The sequence below is a fragment of the Rhinopithecus bieti genome, unplaced genomic scaffold, assembly GCF_001698545.2.
Source record: "Rhinopithecus bieti isolate Rb0 unplaced genomic scaffold, ASM169854v2 scaffold_1583, whole genome shotgun sequence".
NCBI classification, from domain to species: domain Eukaryota; kingdom Metazoa; phylum Chordata; class Mammalia; order Primates; family Cercopithecidae; genus Rhinopithecus; species Rhinopithecus bieti.
In genome coordinates, this window is record NW_016803645.1 from 2109339 (window position 1) to 2127691 (window position 18353).

Genomic DNA, 18353 nt, shown 5'->3' on the forward strand with positions numbered 1-18353 from the left:
AAAAAAAAAAAAAAAAAAAAAAAAAAAAATAATAATAATAATAATAATAATAATATGACATTAAAAGTTAATCTCTGCAGGATCGCTGCCTACATTTCAGGTGCAGAATATTCACATATGGCTAGTAACTCCCATATCAGATAGGTGGATACAGACATTTCCATCACTGCAGAAAGCTCCTTTAGTCCTTCTCTCTCATTTCAAACACATACCTACATAACTGTATACTGTTTGAACACGAATGCTGGAGAGACCACATGGGGTTGAGTCTTCAGCAGCACCTTACCAAGGCAGGGTTGGGGGCAGTGAGTGCAGCCCACCCCATGGGGAGCAGTATCACACCATTATTTAGACATTATGTAGTACTGCCAATCTGTGCTGATAATAGAAGACAAACTGACTGAGTTTTATTTAAATTCTTTTCAAACAATATACCCCCTTATTGCTGACACCTGGGTAGATCACACTCACTGGTCACACTCCTTGTTATGCCATTGGTCCTTAGTGTTTGTTTCATAAACCAAGAATGAAAAGCAATAACCTTATAATGCCCTTTTATAACATTGAGATTATAGTTTATTTGTAACTATTTTTGATGTTATTGTACGTCTTCCCATGGAAGAACAATAGTCTTAAACCATCAATTTTGAAACTTTCTGAGGCAAGGTACTGGAGAGATTATGGAAAGATTATGGTGTCACAGAGGAGAGGTTAAAAATAAATAACTCAGAGGCTGAGTGTGGTGGCTCACGCCTGTAATCCCGGCATCTTGGGAAGCTGAGGTGGGTGGATCACTTGAGGTTAGGAGTTCGAGACCAGCCTGGCCAACATGGCAAAACCCCGTCTGTACTAAAAATACAAAAAGTAGTTGAGTGTGGTGGCATGTGCCTGTAATCCCAGCTACTCGGGAGGTTGAGGCAGGAGAATTGCTTGAACCCAGGAGGCAGAGGTTGCAGTGAGCCAAGATCACACCACTGCACTTCAGCCTGGGTGACAGAGTGATACCCTGTCTGAAAAAAACAAAAACCAACCAACAAACAAAAACTCGCAGAAATAAAGGTAGGGCAAGAGGGGAACATAATTACAGTCAGTTTATAAATAATAACCGAACATATTTTACAACTCACTTTTTAATTGACAGATACAAATTGTATATATTTGTATTGTGCAACACAGTGTTTCAAAATATGTTTACATTTTGGAATGGCTAAATCAAGGTCATTAATACATTTATTACCTCACATGCTTACCATTTATGTTTATTTGTGGCAAGAACACTTAAAATCTACACGTGTTTTAGCAACTTAGCAATTTTCTAGCATGCAATGCATTTTTTAACTATAGTCACCATGCTATACAATAGATCTCTTGAACTTATTCTTCCTGGCTAACTGAAACTTTGTACCCCTTGACCAGGATTCCCCAATCCCACTCCTTCCAACCTCTGGCGGCTGCCATTCTACTCTCTGCTAAGAGTTAGATTTTTTTTTCTTAGGTTCCACATATAAGTGAGATCATGTGGTATTTGTCTATATGTACCTGGCTTATTTCACTTAACACAGTGTCCTCCAGGTTCTTCCCTGTTGTCACACATGATAGGATTTCCTTCTTTTCTTCTTTTTTTTGTTTTGTTTTGAGATGGAGTTTCGCTCTTGTTGACTAGACTGGAGTGCAGTGCCGCTATCTCGGCTCACTCACTGCAACCTCCTCCTCCTGGGTTCAGGTGATTCTCCTGTCAGCCTCCTCCTGAGTAGCAGGAATTACAAGTGCCTGCCACTATGCCTGGCTAAGTTTTGTATTTTTAGTAGAGACGGAGTTTCACCATGTTGGCCAGGCTGGTCTCAAACTCCTGACCTCAGGTGTTCCGCCCGCCTTGGCCTCCCAAAGTGCTAGGATTACAGGCGTGAGCCAACCGCACCTGGCCAGGATTTCCTTCTTCTTCTTCTTCTTTTTTTTTTTTTTTTTTGAGAGCGGAGTCTCGCTGTGTCGCCCAGGCTGGAGTGCAGTGGCGTGATCTCGGCTCACTGCAAGCTCCGCCTCCCGGGTTCCCGCCATTCTCCCGCCTCAGCCTCCGAGTAGATGGGACTACAGGCGTCCGCCACCGCGCCCGGCTAGTTTTTTGTATTTTAGTAGAGACGGGGTTTCACCGTGTTAGCCAGGAGGGTCTCGATCTCCTGACCTCGTGATCCACCCGCCTCGGCCTCCCAAAGTGCTGGGATTACAGGCTTGAGCCACCGCGCCCGGCAGGATTTCCTTCTTTTTTAAGGGTGAGTAGCATTCCCTTGTGTATATACACCACGTTTTCCTTATCCATTCATCTGTTGATGGACTCTTGGGTTGACTCCATGCCTGGGCTATTTTGAAAAATGCTGCAGTGAACATGAAGGTGCAGATATCTCCTCAGCATACTGATTTCATTTCCTTTAGATGTGTATCCAGTAGTGAGGCTGCTTTTTCATTTTTCAGGGAACCTCCATAATGTTTTCCATAATGACTCTGCTAATTTACATTCCCACCAGCCATGCGCTAGGATTTCTACATCTCCACATCTTTATCACCCTTACCTTTTTTTTTTGATAGTAGCCATTCCAACAGGTGCCAGCTGTCATCTCACTGTAGCTTTGATTTGCATTTCCCTGATGATTACTGACGTTGAACATTTTTTCATATCTCTGTTGGCCATTTGTATATCTCCTCTTGAGAAATGTCTATTCGGGGCTGGCTGCAGGGCTCACACCTGTAATCATAGCACTTTGAGAGGCCAAGGCAGGAGGATCATTTGAGCCCAGGAGTTCAAGACCAGTCTGGGCAAGAAAGCAAGATCCTGTCTCTACAACAATTTTTTTTTAAAACCAACTAGCTGGGTATGGTGGCACATACCTGTAATCCCAGCTACTTGGGAGGCTGAGGGGGGAGGATTGCTTGAGACTGGGAGGCTGCTGTGAGCCTTGATTGTACCACTACATCTGCCCTGAGTGACAGAGTAGAGACCCTGTCTCCAAAAAAAAAAAAAAAAAGAAAGCAAGAGAGTGATGTGAATTCAGGTCCTTTACCCATTTTAAAATCAGGTTCTTTGTGTGTTTTGTTTTTTTTTTTTTGCTATTGAGTTCTTTGAGTTCCTTATATACTTTGGATATTAACCCCTTATCTGATATATGGTTTGCAGATACTTTCTAGGTTGACTCTTTGTCTTGTCAATTATTTGCTTTGCTATGCAGAAGCTTCTTAATTTGATGTAATCCCACTTGTCTGTTTTTGCTTTTGTCACCTGTGCTTTTGCGGTCAGAGCCAAAAAATCATTGCCCATAACCAAGCCTATTGATTATATCCCAGCTGCTTCTGTTTACATTGGTCAGTGTAAAATTTAAACGTGCTTAGATTTTTTTGGATTTCTCAGAATATGATACTTAACATTACAGAGGTGCTAATTCTGCATAGGTAATTGATGGAGTGCCTGCCAAATGCTTGCTCTGCCTGCTCATTGTTGCATGAGATAAATGTTGGGTTCTGAAGGAGAGAGAGGTATGGACTGTGAGGTGGGAGCCTGGGAGGGTAGGTGGGATTTGCATTGGCAGATGGGAGCATGTATCATAGAGGAGATGAATGCTTTTGTTTAAACACACTCACTCACAAAACATAGATAGACCACCATCAGAGAAGGGCAGTATCTTAGATAAGGTTTCCTAGAGCAGAGTCTGAGATGCACATCCTTGTGAGAGCAATTTTTGAGGGTATGTGCTCCAAATAAAACTGGTAAGGGAGAGAGGAAGGCAGAATGATGACAGGGAAGCAGCAAGGATGCCTCTCAGGGGCAGCGTAGCCTTGACCTACTATGCAGGACGAAGCATCCTGGTGGAGCCACACAGCTCCGGGCTCTGGTGGCCCTGCTTGGGCGAGGCAGCTCTGTCAGCTGAGGGCCATTCTTCCAAGAACGGGCAGCCATGAGCCTTAGTGGCTGGCACCCCCAGCAGCGGGGGGTGGTAGTGGTGGCAGTGAGACTCTAGGTGGGCTCCAGAGCTTCTACCAGAAGGAATGAGTAGCTCAGACTCTCTGGAGCTGAGGCTGGGAGATAAAGTTGGACTGGTTGCCTGAGACTATAATGGCAGGTATGGAGTGTCAGGCTGAGGAGCATGGGCTTTCTCCCACAGGTGACAGGTTGACAGCTGCTTTGACATTAATACCTCTATTACTCTGCTAGGGCTGCCGTACAAGGTGGTAGAAGTTCAAAGTCAAGGTGTCAGTGGAGTTGGCTTCATTCTGAGGACCCTCTCCTTGGCATGCAAATGGTGGTCTTCTTCCTCTGTCCTCGTGTGGTCTTCCCTCCATATGTGTCTGTGTCTTAATCTTATGGGACAGCAGTCATGTCAGATTGAGCCCACCCTGATGACCTCCGTTTTAACTTAACCACCTCTTTAAAGACCCTATCTCCAAATGCTGTCACTTTCTGGGTACTGGGGGTGAGAATTTGAACATAGGAATTTTAGGGGACACAGTTCAGCACATAACAACATCTAAACATAAGAACCACCAGAAGGGAGGCTGCTGTATAAGGGTAGATACAGGGCAATGTGGTCCTGGGCAAGGCTGGTGACGGGTGATTTAGTGAAAGACTAAGAATGCTGGAGGCCACTGGGAAGCACATCAGAAGGGCTCAGGAAGCAGCACAGCCTGGTGGTTACGAATGTGGCCTCTGAGTTGAACCACTTGAGTTCAGGTCCCAGCTCTGCCACTTACTAGCTGTTGTGGGACCCTTAGTCAAGGTATGTAATCTTTCTAAGCCATGCTCTGCTCTTTAATAGTGTTGACTATTAGAAAATGTTTTGGGGTAAGGGTGAGAAAGGCCAGCAAGGCCAGGGAGAAGCAAGTGCCCAATGTGACAGGGAACCTGGGTGGTGACAAAAATTGGAAAATCAAAAAAGAGGCCATTTGGAGGGAAGAGATGTTGGGTATTTTGAGCATAATTGAGTTTGAGGCAATAGAGGAAAATTCACGTGGATCTGTTCAGAACATGAGTGAAAATAATTTTTAAGTACAGGCTAGTGTTGGTCCCTGGAAGTTCACTTAAGAAGGGACACTCTGCAATGTTCTCTGGTTTTGCCTACTTTCCTGCCAAGTCCCACTAACTGTGCAGTTTGGGGAAGAGGTGGTGGTGAGAGATAGAGACACCTAATTTTGCCTGTGACCCAGGGAGATAATTACCATAAAAATGCAGACACCATTTTATAGCTTAGTTACCAAGTGTTCTTGTGATGTGCCCAGGATATTTTCAGAATATAAGCTCTGGTAGACAAATACTCTGTAGAGTTAGCCCCCAGCCCTGGGGGTTTCTCTGTGTTCCATTCTTCATTATTCTTTGTGCCTGGACACCCACCCTTCCCAGAAGAGAGCTCTTAAGTTTTTCAACATCATTTCTGTTGACCTGTCATAGAAAAGGCATTCACCACTCTGTTTTGATGCCACACTCCTGGTAAATGAGAGTTACTGATATAGAAGTAATTATCAATGTATGTATTTTCAGTGAGTATCAATTTTGTGGAAATGTTCTAGTTTACTTTTGCTTCTAAGATTTGTAGAATCTGGATCCTGGCCTCCTGTTTTCAGATATGGTCCAAGATTGACATGTTGAGATGTCAATCAATTACAAATTGAATAGAATTGATAGATTATGCATTAATGACCAAGGTTTAAAATATGGGGTTCTACTCTGGAAGACTGAAAGCTCAGTCCCTGCCCCTGTGACTTGCTATCTCTCCTGAAAATGAGCTGTCCTCTGTGAACCTCCTGGTGGCCATGTGTAGCTCCATCACACTGGCTAGTCAGTCCTTTCAATCCTTAGAATCAGGTCACAGTTTCACTTCAGGGAGCTCTTCCATCACAACCAGTGTTGAAGGGTAATTTTTTTTTTTTTTTTTTAGTAGAGACAGGGCTTCATTATTTTTTCCAGGCTGATCTTGAATTCTTGAGCTCAAGTGATCCACCTGCCTCAGCCTCCCAAAGTGCTGGGATTATTACAGGTGTGCGCCCACATACCAGGGTAGCTTTTTATGTCTGCCCAGGGCTTAGCACAGTCTCACTGGCCATCACCAAATATTTCCCTGCCTTGACTCCAAGATTTCCTTGCTGTTCTTTACCAACCAGAAAAATCATTGTTGTCATTGTTAGACTGTAGAAAGGTAAGATTGAAGGTCTCACGTGAGATATTAAAAACCAATATAAAACCAACCCTTTATTAAAAACCAACCCTTTGAGACCAATATCATAGTTCAAATTCAGCCATGTGGATTTGAAATTAAGATTATATACATATATGAATGCATATATGTATATATAGTACTAAAACAAATGGTATAAGGTTGTGTATTTACTATGGGAAAGCAGTGTCCTAAGCTGTTTACATGTGTGATCTTAATTCTCACAGGCACCCTATGTTGATACTATTCTTGTCCCTATTTATTCTCATGTTATAGATGGGGCACAGAGATATTGTGTGACTTGCTCAACAATAAACAGCTAATAAGGGCCGAGCGTGGTGGCTCACACCTGTAATCCCAGCACTTTGCGAGGCCGAGGTGGGCGGATCACCTGTGGTCAGAAGTTTGAGACCAACCTGGCCAACATGGCAAAACCCTGTCTCTACTAAAAATACAAAAATTAGCTGGGTGTGGTGGTGCACACCTGTAATCCCAGCTACTTGGGAGGCTGAGGTAGGAGAATCACTTGAACCCAGGAGGCACAGGTTGCACTGAGCCGAGATCGCGCCACTGCGCTCCAGCCTGGGAGACAGAGCGAGACTCCATTTGAAAACAAAACAAAACAAACAAAGAAGCAGCTAGTAAGTCTAGCCAGGGTCACATCCAGAGTTCCAAACAATACTTCTAGTCAATAGTAGTGCGGCTACTGATTTGATTTCTTTTTCTTTCCTTTCCTTTTCTTTTCTTTTCTTTCCTTCCTTTCCTTTCCTTTCCTTTCCTTTCCTTTCCTTTCCTTTCCTTTCCTTTCCTTTCCTTTCCTTTCCTTTCCTGTCCTGTCCTGTCCTGTCCTGTCCTGTCCTCCCTCCCTCCCTCCCTTTTTTTTTTTTTTTTTGACAGAGTCTTGCTCTGTTACCCAGGCTGGAGTGCAGTGGTACACTCGTGGCTCACTGCACCTTCTCCCTCCTGGGCTCAAGCAGCCCTCCCATTTCATCATCTCAAGTAGCTGGAACTACAGGCGTGTGTCACCACACCAGGCTAATTTTTATATTTTTTTGTAGGGATGGGGTTTTGCCACGTTGCCCAGGGTGGTCTCGAAGTCCTGAGCTCAAGCAATCCATCCACCTTGGCCTCCGAAAGTGCTGGGATAACAGGCGTGAACCACCATACCCGACCTTGCTAATAATTTTCATGAACGAACTCATCTAACTCTCACTGCAGCTCTATGCAAGAGATATTATCAGTATCACTCCTTTACAGAGGAGGAAAGGGAGGCCACAGATGTTTAAGTGATTTCCTCAGAGCTAGAATCATAACCCTGGCACCTGGCTGCTAAGCCTCTGCTTCTTGCCACTATACATCGTCTTTCAAATCTCTCAGCTAATTCTAAGGGTTTCAAAGAAGAATGTAAGTTAAATATTGCAAATATCTATAAACACATGAATGACCTCAGTCCCTGTTCAGACACGGGGTTGGTGTTGGTTTGGGGAAGGGGAAATGAACACCAAGAATCATCTCTGAATTGATCTCCACTCTTTGCATTGCTGTGTTACTCCTGTTTCAGACCTCACCTCCACCTACGACAACCCAGTCCCCTGAAAGCACTATGGATACCTCGCTGAAGAAGGAGAAGTCAGCCATCCTGGATCTTTATATTCCTCCTCCGCCAGCTGTTCCCTACTCTCCCCGGTATGTTGCTGTCCATTGTCATGGTAGGCTCGTCTCCTGTTGGTGGTGTTTGTAAATGGTGGTGTGAAAAGAGGATCTTGAGAGAGGAAGTTGCTGAGCCACAGTATGACAGGGATGAATCTTGAACTACCATTAGAAGTATGATCAGCCTTACTTTATAGGAATATAGGGACAGATCTAGGTTCTGTGGGGCTTGAAGCTATACAGTTTGGTGGGGAGGACCCTTTTGAGAAAAGAATATGGCAATACTGGCCAGGTGTGGTGGCTCACACCTGTAATCCCAGCACTTTGGGTGGCTGAGGCAAACAGATCACTTGAGCTCAGGAGTTCAAGACCAGCCTGGGTAACATGGTGAAACGTCATCTCTACAAAAAAATACAAAAATTAACCGAGTGTGGTGGCAGATGCCTGTAGTCCTAGCTCAGGAGGCTGAGGCAGAAAAATTGTTTGAGCCCAGGAGGTGGAGGTTGCAGTGAGCAGAGTTTGTGCCATTGCACTCCAGGCTGGGTGACAGAGCGAGACCCTGTCTCAAAAAAGAAACAAAGAAAAGGATATAGCAATACCTTTTGAAAAATGAATGAAAACATGCTCTCCTGGGACCTTGGAAGGGTCTGTTGGAGGCCCTGCAGGTTAAGTTTCATTAACTCCATGGTAAATTCATCTTGAGGGGATAGATGATAAGTATTTCTGTGAGATTAATGAGAGTTGCAGCTTGATTTTGCTGAGAAAGATGTGTTCTTCATAGAACTTGAAAAAAACCTATGTGGCCAGGTATGGTGGCTCACACCGATATTTCCACACTTTGGAAGGCCGGTTCAGGAGGATTGCTTGAGCCCAGAAGTTCAAGACCAGCCTGGGGAATATAGTAAGGCCCCATCTCTACAAAAAATTTTAAAAATTAGCTGGGTGTGGTTGTGTGCACCTGTGGTCTTAGCTACTTAGGAGGTTGAGGTGGTAGGATCACTTGAGCCCAGGAGGTTGAGACTGCAGTACACCCTGCACGCCACTGCACTCCAGCCTGGACAACACAGTGAGACCTAGTCTCAAAAACAAGAAAACGCAAACCCATGTGACTGTAGGTATGAACATTTCATATTTGTGTGTGTGTGTGTGTGTGTGTGTGTGTGTGTGTGTACCATAAATTCTTAAAAAATAGTTGCTTTCTTCATGGCTAACTTAAATACTGTATGGTATAATGAGGGTGGTATATAGAGTGTACAGGATGATTTAGGTGTGATCTAGGCTTATTTTAATCAACTCACATATTTATATATGTTGATAAAACTAGACAATCTGGCTCATTTATTCAGCATATCTTTCCTGAGTATTGGGTCTGGGTTACCATCTGACACAAAACAGACTTGGTCCTTGACCCTATAGAACTACCAGGGTCTTATTCAACAATTCAAGCATATATTGAGAAATATATGATTAGGCTATAATATTTCATAAAACAAAGTTCAGGCTGGATTTTATTACAGTGACATTTTACTTTATATCAGAATTTGTTGTTTACTAGTTTTCATTTGAAGCTGAGGTATTTGCTTCATTGTATTTCTTCTGTTTTGGGTGCAGAGATGTTTTCTGTTTCCTTGAGTCTTGGTTTACTCAGAACTTATTACAGCATGTACGAATGTACCTCAGGTGATCGGGGCATTCTGGTTCGCGGGATCTTAAGTGTGTTTAAAGTTACAGGTAGTCTTTGCCTCCGCATATAGAGAGCACAGCATTCCACGATGACTAATGTGTGGATTGTTTTATCAGAAACTGGAGGTGGATGCCCTCCCTTGATCCAGAGTGTTCTTGTCTGGGTTGCTGGAGTAGTGGCAAGAAAAGGAGTGGTGTGTACATAGTGAGAGATAAAGGAACCTGGGGCTAGAAAGAGAACTGGATTAAACTGCTTGGGAGGACGCTTTTGAGAGTGCACAAACACACCACCCATGGAGGATTTTCTGAGGAATGAAAAATGTGAATGGATTACCAAGAAACCAGTCATGAGTCATGGAAACTTTGTGAATGGGGAGTTATATGCCAGGTTTAAAGGTATGGAAGGAGATATATTTGTGGGTGGGAGGGGTAGGTGGGTGCCATCCCACCTGGGAATACCACACACAGGCATGGCTGATTAGTAGATTGCTTTGGGAATCAGTTGATTCTGTATTTTGTCTAGCAGTTTTTGTCCTGATTTGCCTAATGGAATTTACCAAGTGCAGAAAAATCTAATCAGCTGGTAACTTGGACTCAATCCTACACTTTAAACTGACAGGTAGGTAGAATTAGGATGGAATCGGTGATCCAACTTTTGTTGGTTTTGTAGTATTTGGTTCAGAAAAGAATCACTCTCCATTGGTTACTATAAAGGTTCCTTTGGCTGCGCGGTGGCTCACGCCTGTAATCCCAGCACTTTAGGAGGCTGAGGCGGGCAGATCATGAGGTCAGGAGATTGAGACCATCCTGGCTAACACGGTGAAACCCCATCTCCACTATAAAATACAAAAAAATTAGCCTGGCGTGGTGGCGGGCGCCTGTAGTCCCAGCTACTCGGGAGGCTGAGGCAGGAGAATGGTGTGAACCCAGAAGGCAGAGCTTGCAGTGAGCCGAGATCATGCCACTGCAGTCCAGCCTGCGTGGCAGAGCAAGACTCCGTCTCAAAAAAAAAAAAAAAAAAAAGAAAGGTTCCTTTGTATCTTTTGACATGGTTTTCAAATATAATAACTTCATTATATATCAAGAGTCTTTTTTGCTGGATTTTGGCAAAGATACAACTTTTGGCATGAAAAACATGGTTTGCTAGAGCATACCTTAACGTGTGATTGCTGTAGTAAATAGGATATTCAGCTACACACAGAAGCACAGGAAAACTAGAGCTGTCTTTTCAAAGGTATATTTGTTTAGATATATCTATTTTAAAAACCCTGCATTTACTCTTTTTTTTTTCTTTTTTTTTTGAGATGGAGTTTCACTCCATTGCCCAGGATGGCGCTCCATTACCCATAACCTCTGCCTCCTGGGTTCAAGCAATTCTCCTGTCTCAGCCTCCCGAGTAGCTGGGACTATAGGTGCCCGCCACCACGCCCCGCTAATTTTTGTATTTTTAGTAGAGATGGAGTTTCACCTTGTTTGTCAGGCTGGTCTTGAACTCCTGACTTCAGGTGATCCACCTGCCTCGGCCTCCCTAAGTGCTGGGATTATAGGCAGGAGCTACCATGTCTGGCCTGCATTTATTCTTATATTTCATCACATCATGGTATTTGGCTCTAGTGTAATAGGATCTGTATGTATTTGAGTGGCAACTGGGGTTGACAAAAGGAACGCTTTTCCCCCAGTGGAAAAGGAGAATTTAAGTTATCTTCTGTGTGTGGAGGTAGCAGGACTGCTGGAATTCTTCAGTATGAGAACATCTTTGTAAACAACTTAAGTATTGCCCATATTATCTTCCAGGGATGAGAATGGCAGTTTTGTTTATGGAGGGTCCAGTAAGTGCAAACAACCACTGCCTGGTCCTAAGGGTTCAGAGTCCCCGAATTCCTTCTTGGACCAGGAAAGCCGGAGACGAAGATTTACCATTGCCGACTCGGATCAGTTGCCTGGTTATTCGGTGGAAACCAACATTCTGCCCACAAAAATGAGAGAGAAAACACCATCTTATGGTAAGTTTCGAGTGTTTGTCTTGTTCTGCCGTCGGCCTTGACTTCTCCTCCCCGCCCCCTGCCTTAGTTGGAACTGTTGGATGAATTTGGCAGACTTGAAGAGTAATCTGAGGAAAACATAAACCTCAATGAAATTCTAAGTATGAGACCTTTATTCATTTCTCTCAAGCGGATCCTTGTTGAGTCATTACTCTGCCTGGCATCAAAGCCCAACTGGGTGAGATCATGTTACAATTTTAACTTTCAGTGCCTGGGTTTTAGCTTTGGAGTTGCTTTGCTCTGTAGACTCACAGGCTCAAGTTTAATGTGCCTCTATCTTAATTGCCTGCTATGGAAATACAGTGCTTTAAAATACTTTTCTTATTTTAAAATTTGTTATTGCTTCTGTCTAAGTGGGTGTGATATTGTGAGGTCTAAGTTATAAATAAAGGCAAGGATTCACTAAAGTTCCAGAACTCATCAAATTTGTCACCTTCTCTCTCGTCCCTCTGAAGGCAAGCCACGGCCTTTGTCCATGCCTGCTGATGGGAACTGGATGGGGATTGTGGACCCTTTTGCCAGACCTCGAGGTCATGGCAGGAAAGGTATGTTTAAGTCAAGCAAACCAAGGAGCAGCAAATGGGGAGTGAACAGACCCAGGCCCTGGTTTCACCTCTGTTTGTAAATGTGTTATAATAAGTAGACTGAATAGTTGGCCTCTCTGAGCCCCATTTTCTCATCTATAAAATCAGGACTGCGGAAGATCTTTAAGATCCTACTTATTTCTAGAATGGCAAAATTACGTCATCCTAGTTAGTGATTGTAAATATCCTAATTAGCATTGAGTGCTGTAAAAAGGCTGTAGACTTTAATGGTCTAATTTTTATGTTTTCATTTATTTTTTAGAGACAGGGTCTTGCTCTGTTGCACAGGCTGGAGTGCAGTGGTATGATCATACCTCACTGTAGCCTTGAGCTCCTGGACTCAAGCAATCCTCCTGCCTCAGCCTCCCAAGTAGCAGGGACTACAGGTCCACACTGCCACTTCTAGCTATTTTTTTTTTTTTGGTAGAGACAGGGTCTCAATATGTTGTCCAGGCTGGTCTCAAACTCCTAACCATAAGTGGTCTTCCTGCCTCAGCCTCCCAAAGTGCTGGAATTACAGGCATGTGCTACCATACCCAGCCAGTGGTCTAATTTTTTAATAAATAGAAATAAATTATTCGTTAGACAATCTTTTTTAAAATTTATTTTTTAAAATTGAGATGGAATCTTACTATGTTGTCCAAGCTGGCCTTGAACTCCTGGGTTCAAGTGATCTTCCCACTTCAGCTTCCTGTATAGCTGGTGTTATAGACCCACTGTGCCACCATGCCCAGTTTTCATTAAACAATCTTATTCTAGATTTTGTTACTTTTATTTTTGGAGTTTGTTTGATTTCTGATGAACAAACATGGATTTTTTTTCTTCCAAATCCTTCTTGTGTTAGAAGGAAATTACTATTTGAAAAGAAATTTGTGTTTAATTCACCCTGTAATCAAAGTCACTGGTTATTACACTAGTCTTGAGTGAAATGTTTTAAAACATTCTCATTTTATTGCCAGATTGCATTTGATTATCATCATTGGCAGAACACTATAACATTGTTTTTGCAGTTGTTGAAACAAAGGGCAGTTGAAAAGTTAAGTACAATAGGCTTTAGATAGTAAAAGGAAGAAGAAAAAATTCTGGAGGCCTAACCTTCCAAAGGGATTGATTGACCCCTCACCCTTTCTAGGGACTTGGTAAAGTTTGTCACCTAAGTATGCATATCACCTCTATTACGCTAAAGTGAAAAAGGGAGAGATGCCTGGGTACCATTCAAGATCACCTTAGTTAACGTGTGAGTATCTGTGGAGCAGTCAGCAGGTGGCAGGGCTGTCCTTTGTTTAGATTTAGACACGTTAACATCTTCCTTACCGTTCTTCTGAGTCTGGGTTGAGCCTTTTATTTATTTTATACATGGAAAGATGAAGTGTCGGGGTTAGGGGGTGTGAAATTGGGAAGTGGAAAAATACTTGTTCCCTCCACACTTCCTTCCATATTTTTCTTGCATGATTGTTTTGGAATAAAGGTATCCATCTACACACAGCCACTTTAAAAATAACAGTTTTATTGGGATATAACTCATTGCATGAAGTTCAGCCTTTTAAAATATACAATCAGGTGGGTTTTAGTATATTCACAGAGTTGTGCACCAGCTGCCACTATTCCAGAACATTTTTGTCACCCCAAAAAGAAACCTTGTGCCTTTTAGCAGTCACTCCCAATTCCGTCCTCCTTCAGCCCCTGACAGGCATTCATCTACTTTGTGGATTTGTCTATTCTGGACATTTCATATAAATAGACTTACACAACATGTGGCTTTTTAAAAATGGGCACGTTTTAGATGTGACTGTTCCCCTTTCATTACAAAAGCAAAGCAAGTACATTGAAAAACGTGGAAGGCATGAGAAAATAAAACTCAGCTGGAATCTGTTTCTCCAGCCTAAGAAATAATCACTGTGAATGTTTCGTGTGATTTCCAGTTGTTCCTGTATTCACATTTATATACTTAGAAAAAAGTGCAAAATGGAAGAAGTTGGCCGGGCACAGTGACTCACACCTGTAATCCCAGCACTTTGGGAGGCCGAGGCAGGTGGATCACGAGGTCAGCAATTCGAGACCAACCTGGCCAACATGGTGAAACCCCATCTGTACTAAAAATACAAAAATTAGCCAGGTGTGGTGGCGGGCACCTGTAATCTCAGCTGTTTGGGAGGCTGAGGCAGGAGAATCACTTGAACCTGGGAGGTGGAGGTTGCAGTGAGCCCAGACCACACCATTGCATTCAAGACCGGGCAACAGAGCGAGACTCCATCTCAAAAAAAAAAAAAAGTGGAGAAGTAAATACTCAATAATACTATGTAAAAATGAATATTATCTAGACATATTTTAAAAGAATATAGCCGTATTAGTATGCCATCTTATGGCTGTAGTGCCTATTTATTCAACATGCCACTCTTAGAAATTTAGGTTATTTTTGTTTGTTTTTTTCAAATTCTAAATGTTTCAGTAGGCTAGGTGTGGTGGCTCATGCCTATAATCCCAACATTTTGGGATGCTGAGCCGAACAGATCGCTTGAGCTCAGGATTTTTGAGACCAGCTGGGTGTGGTTGTGTGCACCTGTAGTCCCAGCTACTTGGGAGGCTGAGGTGGGAGGATCACTTGAGCCTGGGAGATGGAGGCTGCAACTAGCTGAGATGGCACCACTGCACTCCAGCCTGAATGACAGTGTGAGACCCTGTTTCAAAAAATAAAAATAAGCATAAAAATAAATGTTTCAGTAAGCATCCATGCCCGTAGATCTTTGCATATTTTGGGGTGTAGAATTTCTGCTTCACAAGGATGCTACATGTTACCAAAGTGTCCCGTATTTTAACTTTGTATTAAGTTTCTTAACATTCCATCCCCATCCCAGGGGGTCTGCTGGCTGTTAGGGCAGGATCACTCTTTTCCTTGTTCAGGAATGTCCCTGAATGCCTGACTTTAATGTCCTGCATTAAACAATGCATAAACAATTCTTGTTCAGCCATCGCAGGGCACTACAGTCTCTGATCCCCACCCATTAAAGGAGCCCCGTGTGTTACCTCTCAGGTGCTAAAGCAGCCTGAAGTGTGAGGGATCTTTCCCATTTCTGCTTCCAGAGCACCCATTGGTGGGCTCAGCTACATGTGGGACCTTGTGGCCAATCCAGGGAGGAGAGCAGGGTATGGTGCCCACATTCAGGGTGGTGGCAGAAGTCTGGGCAGGCTGAGGGCCCTCCAAAGAGCACTGTGCAGGGGATTGTGACTTTTATTTCTTTATTTTGAGACAGTCTCACTCTATCACCAGGCTGGAGTGCAGTGGCGCGATCTCGACTCACTGCAACCTCTGCCTCCTGGGTTCAAATGATTCTTTGAATAGCTGGGACTACAGGCGCCCACCACCACACCGGCTAATTTTTGTATTTTTAGTAGAGATGGGGGTTCACCATGTTGGCCAGGATGGTCTTGATCTCTTGACCTCGTGATCCACCTGCCTCGACCTCCCAAAGTGCTGAGATTAGAGGCTTGAGCCACCGCGCCCCACCGGGATTGTGATTTTAATGGACTTTATCTGTCAACAGGGGAGGACGCCCTTTGCCGGTATTTCAGTAACGAACGGATTCCCCCGATCATCGAAGAGAGCTCCTCTCACCCATACCGGTTCTCCAGACCCACGACCGAGCGGCATCTGGTCCGGGGTGCGGACTACATCCGAGGAAGCAGGTGCTACGTCAACTCAGATCTCCACAGCAGCGCCACGATTCCGTTCCAGGAGGATGGGACCAAAAAGAAATCGGGCTCCTCAGCTACGAAGTCCTCGTCCACAGAACCGTCCCTCCTGGTCAGCTGGTTTACGCGCCTGAAACTGTTGACTCACTGAGAGGGACCCTGCTCAGGCCACCTGCCTGGCTCCTGCCCCAAGTGCCTTGCTTTTACAGTGGACAGCCTCTTCCCGTTTCAGCCTCAGTATTATGTAGTGACCTTATGTAATTTCTTTTTTTTTTTGAAAAGTTATGTACTGCCCTTCTTGGAAGTTTGCAGGATTGGATGGGAACAAATTCAGAGGATCTTAGGTGCTGGCTTGTGGAGACAAAAGGAGGAAAATGAGTAGAGCCTGTTTGTCTTGCTTCCCCAAAGACAAAATGTGGAGACACACATTAGAAATCGCAGTCCTGGCCAGAGATATTATGGTCATTGTGAGGGACTGGTGGCATTGTTCCTCTCTGAGGGGCTGGGGGGACTAAAATTGGTGGCTATTTTCACACAGATGTGTTGGTTTGTGGTCCAACTTCTTTATCTGAAAAAGCCAGTGAGAAAACATTTTTGATTTGATTTTTCTTTTTTTTTGAGACAGAGTCTGGCTCTGTCGCCCAGGCTGGGGTGCAGTGGCCGGATCTCAGCTCATTGCAAGCTCCGCCTCCCAGGTTTACGCCATTCTCCTGCCTCAGTCTCCTGAGTAGCTGGGACTACAGGTGCCTGCCACCTTGCCCAGCTAGTTTTTTGTATTTTTTTAGTAGAGATGGGGTTTCACCATGTTCGCCAGGATGGTCTCGATCTCCTGACCTCGTGATCCACCCGTCTCGGCCTCCCAAAGTGCTGGGATTACAGGCTTGAGCCACCGCACCCGGCCTTGATTTGATTTTTCTAAACTATATACCATATTTGTAAGTGTAGCAGCTTTGACTTTGCAATAACGTGGCAAGTATCCGATTTCTCCTTTGAGGCAGAGGTTTAAGTGTAGGCCTGTTACACTTATTTGAGACCTTTTTCATGACAGTCTCAGTATAGATCAGTTGGTACAGAAACACATGAACACATTTTGATAGGGCTTATTTCACACAAAGAAGTTTATGGTTATTTGTGTGGGGTGTTGTTGTTATATATTATTGTCTTTAAGGAAAAGAAGCGATAAGATTCGCTGACAGCCAAAGTATCATTTAGAAAAGTGAAGCAACAAGATTTAGGTTGATGAAAGATACATCAGTTTGCATTTTGACCTGTTCAGTGTCTGTCTTCCAGCACAGTGTGTACAGTTCTTCAAAATTGTACACAGTTTGCTAATTAGAAATATCTTGGAAAGCCTCATGGTCACTAATTTTCAACTAGCATCAGGTATTTTGAAAACGTGTGTCTGGATATTAACTCTTGTTTAAACTGAATGTATGATATTTTGTTAGAATGGAAAAGTACTATCTTGTTAATTTAAGTATTTTAAATATAGTTGTATATTTTTCTTACTCTTAGTCACCTGTAATTGAAATATTTCTGTTTTGCGTCATACACGAAGCTAGTGAAAGAGAAAGTGCAAGGTATCTTCAGATTAGCAAGTGACTGTGGCTGTTACCAGCAGGGCACTATTGTTAAAAAAAAATCAAAATAAACCCTCCCAAGCATTTTGGGATTTTATGGATTAGAAATGGAAGAACAGGAGAAGCATGTGCAAAATGAAATTGCACGAGGGGAATTTTCTGAGGTATCTTCCTAGGCAGAGCTGAAATCCCCTACTCCAAAATGCCCTTTCTCACACCACCGAATTGTTGAGTTTGCTGAACTGCCTGGAATTCAGCCCATGAAAATCACTGGAGTTAGGAAACGTCTTCCCTTTAAAATGCCTCTGGTGTGGTTAAAGGAACTAGCAACCACTCGTGTATTATTACTGTGACTGAATTCAGTCAGGATTTTTTTTTTTTTTTTTGAGATGGAGTCTCCAATCTGTCGCCCAGGCTTGGAGTGCAGTGGCACAATCTCAGCTCACTGCACCTCCACCTTCCTAGGTTCAGTGATTCTCCTGCCTCAGCCTCCCAGTAGGCTGGGAATTATAGGTGCCTGCCCACCATGGGCCTGGCTCAATTTTTGTATTTTTTAGTGGAGATCGGGTTTCACCATGTTGGCAGGCTGGTCTCGAAACTCCCGACCTCAAAGTGATCTGCCGGCCTTAGCCTCCCAAAGTGCTGGGATTACAGGCATGAGCCACCATGCCCGGCTCAGTCAGGCAGTTTTCCTCTCCACCTCTAAGAGAACTGCCATGAAGATCTAGTATTTCAGCCTGGCGCAGTGGCTGATGCCTGTAATTCCAGCACTTTTGGAGGCCAAGGTGAGTGGATCACCTGGGGTCAGAAGTTCAAGACCAGCCTGGCCAACATGGTGAAACCCCATCTCTACTAAAAATTAACTGGGTGTGGTGGTGGGCACCTGTAGTCCTAGCTACTTGGGAAGCTGAGACAGGAGAATCACTTGAACCC

General features: G+C 43.7%; 1 protein-coding gene across 1 annotated transcript in view; it reads left to right on the forward strand.

The window, feature by feature from the left end:
• The window catches only part of CNKSR3 (CNKSR family member 3), a gene marked incomplete at its 5' end in the record, with an annotated part of 47664 nt that extends 31166 nt beyond the window's left edge, over positions 1–16498 (forward strand). The window contains 4 exons of the mRNA XM_017891928.1: positions 7753–7877; positions 11319–11527; positions 12022–12111; positions 15693–16498. Of these exons, the coding sequence (XP_017747417.1) occupies positions 7753–7877; positions 11319–11527; positions 12022–12111; positions 15693–15991 (723 nt within the window). The remainder of the gene's footprint in view (positions 1–7752; positions 7878–11318; positions 11528–12021; positions 12112–15692) is intronic.
• Between the last annotated feature and the right edge of the window lie 1855 nt (positions 16499–18353).